This window comes from Euprymna scolopes, chromosome 35 (assembly GCF_053919585.1).
Source record: "Euprymna scolopes isolate OS-2025 chromosome 35, ASM5391958v1, whole genome shotgun sequence".
Lineage (NCBI taxonomy): Eukaryota > Metazoa > Mollusca > Cephalopoda > Sepiida > Sepiolidae > Euprymna > Euprymna scolopes.
The window spans coordinates 29,870,281-29,885,629 of record NC_136516.1 but is presented as its reverse complement, the minus strand read 5'-3'; the positions used below and the strand labels follow the sequence as shown (position 1 = coordinate 29,885,629).

Genomic DNA, 15,349 nt, shown 5'->3' with positions numbered 1-15,349 from the left:
TTTCAAATTCTATTCCTTATTTCTTTAAATTATAAAAGCCTTGTTTAGGAGTGTGATATATTTTTAGAACATTTCTTTTAACAAATAAATTTTCAAATTCTATTCCTTATTTCTTTAAATTATAAAAGCCTTGTTTAGGAGTGTGATATATTTTTAGAACATTTCTTTTAACAAATAAATTTTCAAATTCTATTCCTTATTTCTTTAAATTATAAAAGCCTTGTTTAGGAGTGTGATATATTTTTAGAACATTTCTTTTAACAAATAAATTTTCAAATTCTATTCCTTATTTCTTTAAATTATAAAAGCCTTGTTTAGGAGTGTGATATATTTTTAGAACATTTCTTTTAACAAATAAATTTTCAAATTCTATTCCTTATTTCTTTAAATTATAAAAGCCTTGTTTAGGAGTGTGATATATTTTTAGAACATTTCTTTTAACAAATAAATTTTCAAATTCTATTCCTTATTTCTTTAAATTATAAAAGCCTTGTTTAGGAGTGTGATATATTTTTAGAACATTTCTTTTAACAAATAAATTTTCAAATTCTATTCCTTATTTCTTTAAATTATAAAAGCCTTGTTTAGGAGTGTGATATATTTTTAGAACATTTCTTTTAACAAATAAATTTTCAAATTCTATTCCTTATTTCTTTAAATTATAAAAGCCTTGTTTAGGAGTGTGATATATTTTTAGAACATTTCTTTTAACAAATAAATTTTCAAATTCTATTCCTTATTTCTTTAAATTATAAAAGCCTTGTTTAGGAGTGTGATATATTTTTAGAACATTTCTTTTAACAAATAAATTTTCAAATTCTATTCCTTATTTCTTTAAATTATAAAAGCCTTGTTTAGGAGTGTGATATATTTTTAGAACATTTCTTTTAACAAATAAATTTTCAAATTCTATTCCTTATTTCTTTAAATTATAAAAGCCTTGTTTAGGAGTGTGATATATTTTTAGAACATTTCTTTTAACAAATAAATTTTCAAATTCTATTCCTTATTTCTTTAAATTATAAAAGCCTTGTTTAGGAGTGTGATATATTTTTAGAACATTTCTTTTAACAAATAAATTTTCAAATTCTATTCCTTATTTCTTTAAATTATAAAAGCCTTGTTTAGGAGTGTGATATATTTTTAGAACATTTCTTTTAACAAATAAATTTTCAAATTCTATTCCTTATTTCTTTAAATTATAAAAGCCTTGTTTAGGAGTGTGATATATTTTTAGAACATTTCTTTTAACAAATAAATTTTCAAATTCTATTCCTTATTTCTTTAAATTATAAAAGCCTTGTTTAGGAGTGTGATATATTTTTAGAACATTTCTTTTAACAAATAAATTTTCAAATTCTATTCCTTATTTCTTTAAATTATAAAAGCCTTGTTTAGGAGTGTGATATATTTTTAGAACATTTCTTTTAACAAATAAATTTTCAAATTCTATTCCTTATTTCTTTAAATTATAAAAGCCTTGTTTAGGAGTGTGATATATTTTTAGAACATTTCTTTTAACAAATAAATTTTCAAATTCTATTCCTTATTTCTTTAAATTATAAAAGCCTTGTTTAGGAGTGTGATATATTTTTAGAACATTTCTTTTAACAAATAAATTTTCAAATTCTATTCCTTATTTCTTTAAATTATAAAAGCCTTGTTTCGGAGTGTGATATATTTTTAGAACATTTCTTTTAACAAATAAATTTTCAAATTCTATTCCTTATTTCTTTAAATTATAAAAGCCTTGTTTAGGAGTGTGATATATTTTTAGAACATTTCTTTTAACAAATAAATTTTCAAATTGTATTCCTTATTTCTTTAAATTATAAAAGCCTTGTTTCGGAGTGTGATATATTTTTAGAACATTTCTTTTAACAAATAAATTTTCAAATTCTATTCCTTATTTCTTTAAATTATAAAAGCCTTGTTTCGGAGTGTGATATATTTTTAGAACATTTCTTTTAACAAATAAATTTTCAAATTCTATTCCTTATTTCTTTAAATTATAAAAGCCTTGTTTAGGAGTGTGATATATTTTTAGAACATTTCTTTTAACAAATAAATTTTCAAATTCTATTCCTTATTTCTTTAAATTATAAAAGCCTTGTTTCGGAGTGTGATATATTTTTAGAACATTTCTTTTAACAAATAAATTTTCAAATTCTATTCCTTATTTCTTTAAATTATAAAAGCCTTGTTTAGGAGTGTGATATATTTTTAGAACATTTCTTTTAACAAATAAATTTTCAAATTCTATTCCTTATTTCTTTAAATTATAAAAGCCTTGTTTCGGAGTGTGATATATTTTTAGAACATTTCTTTTAACAAATAAATTTTCAAATTCTATTCCTTATTTCTTTAAATTATAAAAGCCTTGTTTCGGAGTGTGATATATTTTTAGAACATTTCTTTTAACAAATAAATTTTCAAATTCTATTCCTTATTTCTTTAAATTATAAAAGCCTTGTTTAGGAGTGTGATATATTTTTAGAACATTTCTTTTAACAAATAAATTTTCAAATTCTATTCCTTATTTCTTTAAATTATAAAAGCCTTGTTTAGGAGTGTGATATATTTTTAGAACATTTCTTTTAACAAATAAATTTTCAAATTCTATTCCTTATTTCTTTAAATTATAAAAGCCTTGTTTAGGAGTGTGATATATTTTTAGAACATTTCTTTTAACAAATAAATTTTCAAATTCTATTCCTTATTTCTTTAAATTATAAAAGCCTTGTTTCGGAGTGTGATATATTTTTAGAACATTTTCTTTTAACAAATAAATTTTCAAATTCTATTCCTTATTTCTTTAAATTATAAAAGCCTTGTTTCGGAGTGTGATATATTTTTAGAACATTTCTTTTAACAAATAAATTTTCAAATTCTATTCCTTATTTCTTTAAATTATAAAAGCCTTGTTTAGGAGTGTGATATATTTTTAGAACATTTCTTTTAACAAATAAATTTTCAAATTCTATTCCTTATTTCTTTAAATTATAAAAGCCTTGTTTCGGAGTGTGATATATTTTTAGAACATTTCTTTTAACAAATAAATTTTCAAATTCTATTCCTTATTTCTTTAAATTATAAAAGCCTTGTTTCGGAGTGTGATATATTTTTAGAACATTTCTTTTAACAAATAAATTTTCAAATTCTATTCCTTATTTCTTTAAATTATAAAAGCCTTGTTTAGGAGTGTGATATATTTTTAGAACATTTCTTTTAACAAATAAATTTTCAAATTCTATTCCTTATTTCTTTAAATTATAAAAGCCTTGTTTAGGAGTGTGATATATTTTTAGAACATTTCTTTTAACAAATTTTCAAATTCTATTCCTTATTTCTTTAAATTATAAAAGGTAACAATCTTAAATTCACTTAAAACTTTTTTCATCTTGTTTTAGGTCCAGCAAAGAAAACACATGTTCCTGAGGAGGTCAGTTTGTTAACGGCCTACCATGAAGCTGGACATACAATTGTTGCTCATTTCACCGAGAATGCTACTCCTCTCCATAAAGTTACTATTACACATCGTGGACTGAGTCTTGGGCATGTAAGTAGAGTTTACTTTTCAGTTTTTCTTCGTTGTTCTTATAAAAATGTAATGTAAAGAAACGTGGACAGCTTGACAAGTACTTGTTGATGTTGGATCACATGTTGTAGTCAGCAGGAAAGCACTTCCATAGAATTATGTTCCACAGATGCGAAGTTCTTGGAAATAAACTGCTTATGGAAATTTTGTTTAGTTTCAGATACACGGAAGTTCTTTGCAGTAGTAGTAGTAGTAGTAGTAGTAGTAAGACAAGTTCTTGCTGTGACTGGTGAGAGGGGGTCTCCATCCAGCACCAATCATCTCACACTAGATTGTGAGGTCAATTTTTTACTCTGTCAAGACGAGTGCTCTGAATGGTATTGCCTCGGATATAAGTCCTTCATCTTGGGGTATATCTGATTCTTATACATGTAGAAAATTGCACCAGGGATCGGGTGTTTACTGGAGCAGTAGAATGATCCAACTTCTTCCAGCCACCTTAGCAACAAATTTGATAGGAGTCTTCCATTTTAGATCTGGAGTGAAAGTCAGTCTTATGAGCTTATAAAAACACCAAGAGATTTTAAGGAGAGGAATAATGAGCAAAATGAGGATCTTAGTGTTGGTGGTGAAAGAGTATTTTGGTTTTAAAAGTGTTAAAAGTAAGAAACCATTTTTATCCTCCAACCCTACCACATGCTTTTTCCAAATCAGGAAAGAGAGAATCAGCAAGATTTTAATCACCAATGTTCTTAAAAGTGCTGCCATAGACAGTTCTTGTCTACATAGATGTCAACAAATAATCTCAGAATTTAATTTAGAAGATCATTAATGAAAATAAAGAATTGTTGGGCCTAAAATCTATCCTTTATACTGCAACTACTTTATAGACCTATCAGAAAGGAAGAACTTCATGGTTGAGAATACATTTTCAGATATTCCTTAGCAGCCAGTTTGGAAAGAAACCTTTTGTGACTGAGCCTACTGATCAGCTTGTAACAATATTTTTAAATATTAGGCAGACCGACTAAATTTTCCAAGGAGATGGAAAGCATTTCTCCTTTAAGTAACAATTAAATAGTTTTGTTAGAATAATCTGAGCAAGTTATCACAGCATATTCATAAGGATAATGCTTGAAATGTTGCTGACATCAAGATTTTATCATAAGTTTGACAACATTTAGTCTTTCTTTTTTTCAGTGACAGTTTTTTTTTTTCTTACTCTTAACCTCAAACAAAGCATATTACCACTTACAGATTACATTTTGGAACCATGTCTATAGGGGACTATGTAGGGAGTTGAGCAGTGAAATGTCTATTCACATTACATTTAAATTTCTGCATGTAAATACAGTCAGGGAAACAGGAAGAGAATTCCAAAGTCTAGCAGGGTGGGGGAGAATTATTAGAGTAGAAAGCTTTTCAGCATCTAAGGACTTAAATAGTAAAGGGATAGGACTTTGTTGCTTGTTGAGTTAATTTGGGGAAAATGTATGTCAAGGGTAGCACTAGTGCTATAAGTTTATCAGAGTACATTCCATCAAAGTACTTGTACAATAAGCACAGGGATGCAACATTCCAACCTTGAGATAGGGGTTGGAGCTTGGTTGATAGTGCGTGACTTATTAAATTGGAGACTTTTTTTGGACTCTCCAAAAAGAAGAAACTGGAGATAGTCATCAGGCCAGATTTAACAATAAGCCATGGATGAGTGAATAGTGGCTTTGTAGAGGTATAGGATACTCTCAGGTGTGTTTAGTTTTCTAGTATGGTAGAGAGAGCTCACCTTTGCAGCAGCAGTTAGGATAAAAATGAAATGTAATAAGTCCCCAGACGTACCCCTCCACCATACTGTATACCGATACTCCATGGCTGACTGGGATAGCTTCCGTACATTCATATCTGATCTACCTCTGCATTCCATGTTTAAAAAGGATGTGTCCTCTATAGTATCAGACCTGACCGAATGGTTAATTGTAGGCACAGACCGATTCATACCATCTAAAAAAAATTCCAACAAAAACCTAACAGCCAGCCATGGTTCTCCCCAGAATGTGCTGCTGCCATCGCGCACAGAAATCACTTTTTCCATAGCTACCAACGTAATAGATGTACTGAGACTGAAGCTGCTTTCAGGAATGCCAGCAACTACTATAAAAGAGTAATAAAAAATGCAAGAGAGCTATATGCTCAGTCCGTTAAATACAAAGTAGCTGATCAGCGGCTTGCTTCCCCACCAGTTTTGGCAAATAACAAATAGGATCCTGAACAGAAGTGTGCGCTCTATCCCAACCATTATCAATGGACCAGAGGTCATCTCGTCAGCATCAGACAAGGCCAAACTATTTGCCAAGAACTTTGCAGCTAATTCTACCCTATGCGACAAAGGCCATCAACTTCCCATATTTCCTCCTATAACACAAAACATGCTAGGTAACATACAAATATCTGTGCATGAGGTCACCAAGCTAATCAAAAACCTTGATTCCAGTAAAGCAACTGGCCCTGATGGCATCCCAATTATAGTGTTAATAAGCTTCAACCAGAACTTGCTCCCATACTTACGAAACTGTTTAAGCGTTGCCTTAAGGAGAAGTGCATTCCAACACCCTGGAAGAGCTCATCAATATGCCCTGTATTTAAGAATTCAGGTGATAAGTCATCTCCCTCTCAGTACAGACCAATAAGTCTCCTGTGTGTCATGAGTAAGTTGCTGGAATCCATATTAAATAGAAAAATAGTCAACCACCTCAGCAGAAATAACCTTAGTGACATGCAATATGGTTTCCGTTCTGCAAGATCTACCGCAGATGTGCTAATGGTTATATCTCATAAGATTAGTGAATCTCTTGACAAAGGCTTCCTTTCTAGGGCAATTGCTCTTGATATATCAAAGGCCTTCGACAAGGTATGGCATAAAGGCCTACTTCACAAGATTTCCAGCTACGGTATAACTGGAAATGTTTTCTCTATCATTAAATCATTTCTCTCTGATAGGCTCATAAGAGTAGTGGTCGATGGACAAAAATCAGAGGCCTGCAGTATTAATGATGGAATCCCTCAGGGGTCCATCCTGGGCCCAACTCTCTTCCTGATCTACATCAATGATCTCCCAAAACACATACTTAAATCATTCCTTGACATCTATGCTGATGACACGACCATCTACGGCAACACATCAAAGGCTGTAAATGACAAAGTTCTCTCCTCTGATCTCGAGCGCGTGGTTCAGTGGGGGAAGACGTGGCTGGTTACCTTTAATGCATCTAAAACCAAACTCCTATCTTTACATCATCAACGCTCTGATCCCCATCTGGCATCAATTGAAATGGATGACTATCGTCTAGGGAAGCCCCATGTTTTGACAAGCTTCTGGGCTTGACCTATACTCCTGATCTGAAATGGAACACGTACATCAAGTCTGTTGCCAAGGTCACTGGAAAGATGGTGGGATCCTTCTACTGCTCCAGAAGATATCTCACTACTGATGCAATTCTCTATCTATATAAAAACCAAGTACGTTCAAGGATGGAATACTGCTGCCATATCTGGGCAGGAGCTGCTAAAAACAGCCTATCCTGCCTTGACAGAGTACAAAATAGACTTTGTGGCTTAATGGGGGATGCCCTTTTCTCTTCCCTGCAACCTCTCTCCTACAGAAGAGATGTTGCGAGCCTATCTTTGTTTTATCTTTATTTCCATGGCAAGTGCTCGTCTGAGCTCCAATCTCAGCCAATCTTTTACGAAAAACACCCGTCTAGCTGAAACCAGTCAAAAATTTCCCCCACTCTTTATCTGTGCCTAAATCAAAACGTAGATTCCATGAACAAAGCTTCTTTCTTAGAACTGCACGCCTGTGGAACTCTGTTCCGTCTGCCTGCTTCCCACCTGACTACAACCTGGATGTCTTCAAGTCCAACATAAACAAATTCCTGATGAACCGCCCCCTTAAGTAGACACTTTATTAAATCTTCACATTAACGTATTGTACATGCAATAACCCTTATCCCTGAGTGGCTTCTGGGCCTTGATAAGTGTTGACTACCTCTTTTTTTCTTTTTTTTTTTTTTTTAAAAAAAGGTTTTCAGTGTATTTATTCTAATTCAAGTTTCCTGTAAATGTTAACCCAAGAAATTTAAATGATGATCTCTCAGGTAATGTTATTAGTCATGGCAATGGGTGGTTGACAAGGTTTCTTGTAATTGTTAAAGGAAAAATAGCTTATTCTTAGTAGCATTAAATGTTACCATCCATTTATGTCACTATTCCATTACAGACTGAAGGTTGTTTTCTAAGTTTTTCGCCATTGCCTTTCAATATATGTGCATTTGTTTTTTCTTCATGTCTGTTATAGAGTGTGGTGTCATCAGAAAATATACTCATCATTATGAATATCAGAAATAATAAAGGTCCAAGAATAAACCCCTGAGGCACACTCACAATTATATTGTGTTTGGATGTACATCCATCTAAGACAACTTAGATTTTTCTCTCATCAAGGATTTGATTATATTAAATATTCATCCAGTAATACTGTATAATTTATGAGAAAAACTTACCTGACCTTGTCAGAGGCTTTGGATATATCAAGGGCGACCACTCTAGTTTCCTCTGATTTATCCAGTGAATGGTACACGTGTTTAAGGATGGCCGTCAAAATATCCACAGTAGAACAGATTTGGCTAAATCTATATTGCCAGTAAGAAAAAAGTTTAGCATTTACTAATGCTTAATTGACTCAAAGATTTTAATAAAGAAAGAGAAGACACTGGTGGCGCGATAATTGAGCAAATCAGTTCTTTCACCAGAATTTTTGAATATTGGTACCACAGAAGTAATTTTCCAGATATTAAGGAAGCAAGATTCGGCAAGGTGTTTGTTGTAGTTTGAAGAGAACAAGAGATAGTTCAGCAGAGCATTTCTATATCAATATAGCAGTGATGAGATCAGGCCCAATATCTTCGAGACATCTAAGTTTTTATGATATCACAGACATAAGAAAATATTATTTTTAGATCAAGTGTGTCTTATGTCCACTAAGGGAAATTTGTGAGGGAGTGGTTTGTGGAGTTGAAGGCAAACTGCCAGGCAAGTAGTTCAGCTTTCTCCGTTACCATGCAAGTAACCTCCTGGATAATGGATATTGGGGGAATTGTTGATTGCCCATAATCTACTATACTATTACAAATTTTCCAGACATTGCAAATTCCTCATTTCTGAAACTCAATGCATTTTTGGTCATTGCTTCTATTAGAGCTTACAATGATTTCTTGCATCAATAAATTTTTGTCTATTTGTGTTTGACTTACGATGGATGAATCGATGGAATGTATGCTGCCTTTGGGCAATGATAGTTTTACAGACTGAAGTGAATCATTGGGGAGAGTGGGGTTTGCTATAGAATTTCTGTATGGAAATATGTGCTTCAATACCTGCTTTGCACCATTCAGCAGGAAGAGAAAAGATATTACTCCATGGAGCATTTCTGATGTGATCTCTGATAGCTTTCTAATCAACCTTTTTTTTAAGTATCTTGTCATTTTGAGCAATGGCTCCTCAGCTTGGGGTCGAGAATTGTTGTCTACCAATATCATAAGGTTATTGGTGTTTCCAAGTGGACTATAGGCATTTGTCACAGAATCCTCAGGTACTGTAGTCAGGAATGGATCATGAAGTAAGGCTTGTTGATCCTCACACTTGGTAAGCGGATCGAAAATGTGACAGTCTATATAGTTATAGAGAAACTATGCATGCTGCTAACATCTGTGTTTGTATAGCTCGAGAAACAGAACCAATTACTGTGGTTTGATACAACCAGATCAGATGACTCCCCTACTTAAATGCACCTGCATTAACACCTTTTTGTTTTTAACTATTTGCACAACTAAATTATGTTCTGCAAAGCCAAAAGCCGAAACAAGTCCCCTCGCCTCTTTTCTTTTTCCACCCCCACTTCCCTACTGGCCACTTAACTTAAAACACACCAATCAAGAATATTATAAACTCTTTCTCTTGCAGAGCTAAACCATGTTCTGCAAGACCAGGAACAAAAACAACCAAATCCACTACAAGTACTTAGAAAATCAGTAATCAAGAACCCATGAATAAATATAGGAATGTGTAAACAACTTGAAGTATAAATTTTTTTTTATTATTCTCACCTCGTAGGGCACCAGAATAAGCTGATTGCTTCGCTGCAAAGAGTAAAAATCCCTCAATGGGGCAACCAGTTAGCCCTGGGTTGCTACCCATAACGCTTTAGAACATGATCCTGGTAATTGACCTGAGTGTATAACAGTCTAGGCACTGCCACCCATTACTTTGGGGAGACGAGCAGTCGGAGAGGCCCAATCCGATCAATTGGCCAGTCATGTCAAGCCCTAATACTTACTTACATAAGACCAACTTACTTCAGATAACATAAACCATCAGACACCTCCAAAAATCGTCTGACTCTCAATCACAAACAAGAGATAGAGCATAAATATCAGAAGGTGGTGGCAAGGGTCAGTCTACTAGTATGGAAAAGCTATTACAGGAAGAGATTAAAACTGAAGTTTACATGAAAAATGGGTCAAGAAAACAAAGAAAAACCTGAAATGCTAACAGCACTCTACTAGTACGAGTATACTTTCCTTGTATCCCTGGGATAATAGGATGAAAGGGTCTCCTCCCTCCAACATCTCCCACTGATGGGTTCCGAGGCGGGTGGGGAGCAAGGAAGATGAAACTTAAAAAAGAATTATTAATGGTATCCAACAAAAACAAAAGACCCCATATCGAATCCAGCTTTGAGTACTTATACACAGACTATGGATCAGAACCAGACAACAAAATCAACAATAAAATATTTCCAAGATTCATCGTTTTTGAGTCAATAGAGAGCAACACTCCAATCATTAAATTATCCCCATTCATCATTGAAAAAAAAATTAGATCTATAACAAAAACCACATCAATTAAAAAACTAAAGGACAACACACTCCTTACAGAAGTATCCAATAAATTGTCAGCAACTACACTCCTAAATCAAGACCATATCCACAACCTTAAAATAAAAGCTTACCCTCACACCACTCTGAACTCCTCAAAGGGCGTGATAAAAAGCCCAGAACTCTCACTTTGTTCACCAGATGAAATTAAAAGTAACTTAAGGGAACAAGACGCCATAGACGTCCAAAGAGTAACAATAAAAAAAAAAGAACCAAATGATTCCAACGAACACCTATATCCTAAACTTCAACACCCCCCAAACCTCCTACTGAAATAAAAATCACATATTTAATTGAAAAAATAGTTTATATACAAATCCTTTGCGATGTCACAACTGTCATGCATTTGGTTATCACAAAGACGAATGTACTAGACCACCAACGTAAAAACTGTGGCAAAATTGGAGAACACATTAATTGCGAAATGCCATTAAGATGTGCAAACTGTAAACAAAAATGCACAGCTGACTCAAAAGAATGTGAAGTTTGGAAGAAGGAAAAACAAATAACTACAATCAAACACACCAAAAATCTATCATGCCCAGAAGCGAGAAGGTTAGTTGAGAATGCATCAGACTCACCAACGTATGCAAACATAGCTAAAATGACAAATAACTCGATTTCAAGACAAAAAAAATGGCACAGAACAATCTGATTGTATTGATGAAAGAATTAAGATTTCTTGTAAAAACGTTAAAGGTAAATTTAAGTAGATTAACTAAATGAGACCTAAAGGAAAATCCCCAATCCCAGAATGATGAAACTGAAAACACTACAAACCAAACAAAACAGCAAACGCCATACTTACCCAATACTACTATTAGGTATCCCAAACCAAAATTTTATTTTCATTGTATCTAAAAAAATTATAGATTTTTGTAAACCATAAACAAAAGTACCAAATTTGTTTTGGTAGCTCAATTAGCCATCAAGTTATGATCGTTCAAAGTTTGTCGGAAAGTTGAAAATTTGCTATCATGGTCCAGAAGCCAAATTTCATTGTATATAACTAAAAATGTAAGCTACTAACAAGTGAAAAATCCTTATAAATGTAATGTCATCTTGTAGTAAATGAAAATTAATATTAAAGAAAGCAATAATTATTAGATGAAACCAACCTAAACACTAGGTAAAATCCCACTACCAACGGGTAAAAAGTGAAAATATGACACGGAAATGCAACTTTGACTGTTCATATCAATTTCATTTCAATAGCTAATGTATTGAATCTTCTTAGTATGATTCATAAAACATTAGAGATCAAGATATTTTTTCTTTTAATTATAAATTGATAAAACCACTTAATTGTGGACCATGTAAAAGCGTTCGAACAGACAATTTGGTAGAAAAGGCAAAAAAGGGTTTAAAAAATGAGTCAAAAGTATGTTACTGAAATTGCTGTAAAAATGTAACTATTGGACGTAGAAGCTTTAAACTTTTCAACTTTACTAATTTTGGGGTGAGGAATTTAAAAAAATGTTTGCCTTGTTTCTAATAACAAAACTTTTTGCCACAGAAATATTTTTACTTTGGGGAATTTAAACTCGCCAAAAAAGGACCGACAACAATAAGATTTAGAATTTTGTTATACAAAAAGTCACAAGTCATTTTTTCAAGCATTGAAAAACTTTCAACTTAAAAGACAAGTAAACAAGATATTTTATAGGCAGAGGTCTTACTACAATTCCTTTCCTTATTGATTTTCTCTCAGAATTCTTTCATAAGCTTCTGCTATGGTAGATATATTGAACATTCTAAATCCTACCATCACTTGAAACTGGCATTACCTCAAAACTCCATCTGTAAAACAAATGCTGACTCTACCTGTGCAATGTCATCTGACAAAGGCTATCGAAAAAAAATCTTTTCTACCTTTGGTTTGCAAGAAAAATTTTATTACAGCGCTGGATGCAGATATAACCTCAATGACTTGGCCAATGTAAAAGTTGGTGTCATAGTAGACAGCAACCCATTGTCCTTGATGCTCATAACTGAAGATATCCTGAGATGGTTCTTCATCACAACTGCAGGAGTTATCTGAATGTTCAGCAGATTCGTTAAGGGACTTTTTTTGTTGCTTTGGAGGTGGAAATGAATTAACTGAATTTCTTCTCAAGTAGTCAGAGAGAGCAGCTTCCAGTTGAACTTTATTTCCACTGGTGCTGATTTTGACACCTAACACAACCTTGAGATATCTCAATTCAAGTTTGTCAAAAACACCTGATAGAACATATAGGTCTCGGGGGTACTTGTACAGTTTATCGCCGAAAATGGAAACGCTATTTTTTTCATGCACCTGTCATTAAAATCCGAGGAAAAAAATCATAATTTTAAACTGACCAAAGCATGAAATAAACAACAAAATTATTAAACTTTTTTTCAGTTTAATTTAAATTAATTTGTTGTTGACTCTTTAAAGTTGCTTTAATTCAAAAAAATGTTTTTTGTTTTTTTTGGGTTTTTTTTTACATAGGCATCACCACATTATCAAGGCCAAGAGGCCACTCAAGGATAAGGGTTAAAGAGTGTACAGTAGAAATTGGACAATATAGTAATCATTAGTAATGAAAATTTGGTGAATTTGATAACTTATATGGAACGGCTCATCAAGAACTAATTTACGAGATAGAGCAAATAAGCAGCAGATTCGTTAGTAGTCTTAGTGGAATTTTAGTGGTTAATGCAGTGGTAAAAATTAACAAGTCTTATAAGTTTCTGTTGCTTCTAATGAATAACACCAATCAGACGGTCACTTTAAGAAGGGGTTGTCCGATAGCTGTGTAGTGGGGCTGATAGCATTACTGAGATTATCATGCCAGATAAAGAAAATAAGATCTGATGAAAACTTGAAAAGAATAAGTGTACCTGAAGAATTCAAGTTAGAGGTTGATAGATTGCTCAAGTGGAATAGGGATTTGTTCATTACGGAGAATAAGGGCTTGGGCAGAACCAATACAGTAGAGATGCATATTGATACAGAAACGCATGAACCCTATTTAACACTGCTAAAGCAAAAGAAAACGGTAAATTCAGCAGTAGATGAAATGATGCAGGCAGGAGTAATTGAAAAGTCGAACAGCCTGTGTCAAAAAGAAAGATGGTAGCAAGGGATTTTATGTAGACTTTAGAGCATTGAATAAAGTCATGGAGAAGTACGCCTGAGCATTACCAGTTATTGACGATATTTTAGCCTCACTTGGGTCAGCAAAATACTTTTCAGAATTAGATTTAAAATCAGGTTACTGGCAGGTTAAATTGAATAAGAACGATAAAGAGAAAACAGCGTTCACCTGCCACCAGGGTTTATTTTACTTTAACGTGATGCTGTTCAGACTTGCGAACGCCCCCAGGGTCCTCCAGGAATTAATGTCCATAGTTTTACAGGGACAAGAAGAGTTTGCATTACCTTATTTGGATGACATACTAATATTCTCCAATACGAAGGAAGACCATTTAAAACACATACATAAGGTATTAGGTAGTTTACGCAAACACAACCTCAAGTTAAAAGCCACAAAGTGTGAGTTCTTTAGAAAAGAAATGCAGTATCTGGGTTTCAAGATTAGTGAGAGGAGTATACAGCAAAACCTGGATAAAGTCAAATCTATAAAATATATTTCGACTCCAACCACTGTGAGACAAGTAAGAGCTTTCATCGATATGACTTCATACTACCGACGATTTATAAAAACTTTTCCGATATCGCTGAGCCATTAGTCCGGTTGATGAGGAAGTATACGCGTTTTCAATGGGACGACGCATGCTAGTCTGCCTTTGACAGCCTAAAAACGAAGCTTGTAGACATGGTAATACTGGCATATCCCGATCCTGATAAAGACTACAGACTGTATATACATGCCTCCGATCATTCAATTGGGGCATGTTTGTCACCAAAGGCATTAGAGGACCTCAATGTACATCATGTGACTACATCATTCTATCACCCACAAAGTAATGGGAAAGTTGAAAGGTTCCATAGAACGATGCATGATGCTTTTTAGCAAAGAAAATAGGAAACAACAATCATGGGATATTTATATAAATCAAATGTTAGCGACTGTCAGGTTCCACGTGAGTGAAACAACAAAATTCTCACCGTATTACTTGCTCTATAAGAGCTGTTATTCTGCCATTAGACAATATATTGAGATTTCATAGAGTATACTATGGTGACAAGCATCACGAGGTCATTCTACAAGAAATACATCAGACCTTCACTCTAGTTAGAAACAATATTAGAAAAGCTAGGAAAAAGATAAAAAAATTCAGAGAAAAAGACAAAAACGGTAGAATTTAAGATTGGTGACTTAGTTTTATACAAAAACCACCAAAGAAGAGGAAAATTAGATGTATGTTGGAATCCATATTATGTAGTCATAGAAAAAAACAGGACCTCTCTTGTAGAATTAGAGATCAATTAACGGACTCTGTAACAAATGGGCATGCAGAACATCTCAGGGCAGCATTTATTGAGGAGTGGGAGATCCCCACTACAGAGAGGCTGTTAAGGAAAACTGCATTGGCTGCTCTGGAGGTATCAAATGATTTGGAGAGCGATTTGGTGCCAGAAGATACTGGTCTTCTAATGCAGAAAGGTTGACATCAATGGGAGAATTCCGATGAAGAATCTAACGCTCCGTTGATGGGGCGCCATATCTTGACATGTAGTAGTATGATGTCAGGAGACATAAATAGCATCTCGGCAAGATTAAAAAATGTTGCAGACGTGAGTGGCTAGGAAGAGAGTAAATTTTCACGTCCGGCAAAAGAAAGGGTCAACAAGAAGGTAAATAAGAATAACGCAGAGGCTAGGCGAGTT

The 15,349-nt window shown here is 33.4% G+C and overlaps 1 protein-coding gene across 1 annotated transcript in view; it reads left to right on the top strand.

Annotated features, from left to right (window-relative positions):
* Window positions 1-9,562, top strand: part of LOC145259599 (ATP-dependent zinc metalloprotease YME1L-like) — a 97,911-nt gene extending 88,349 nt beyond the window's left edge. The window contains exons 16-17 of the mRNA XM_080117254.1: window positions 3,411-3,559; window positions 9,557-9,562. Of these exons, the coding sequence (XP_079973380.1) occupies window positions 3,411-3,559; window positions 9,557-9,562 (155 nt within the window). The remainder of the gene's footprint in view (window positions 1-3,410; window positions 3,560-9,556) is intronic.
* The last annotated feature ends 5,787 nt before the right edge of the window (window positions 9,563-15,349 follow it).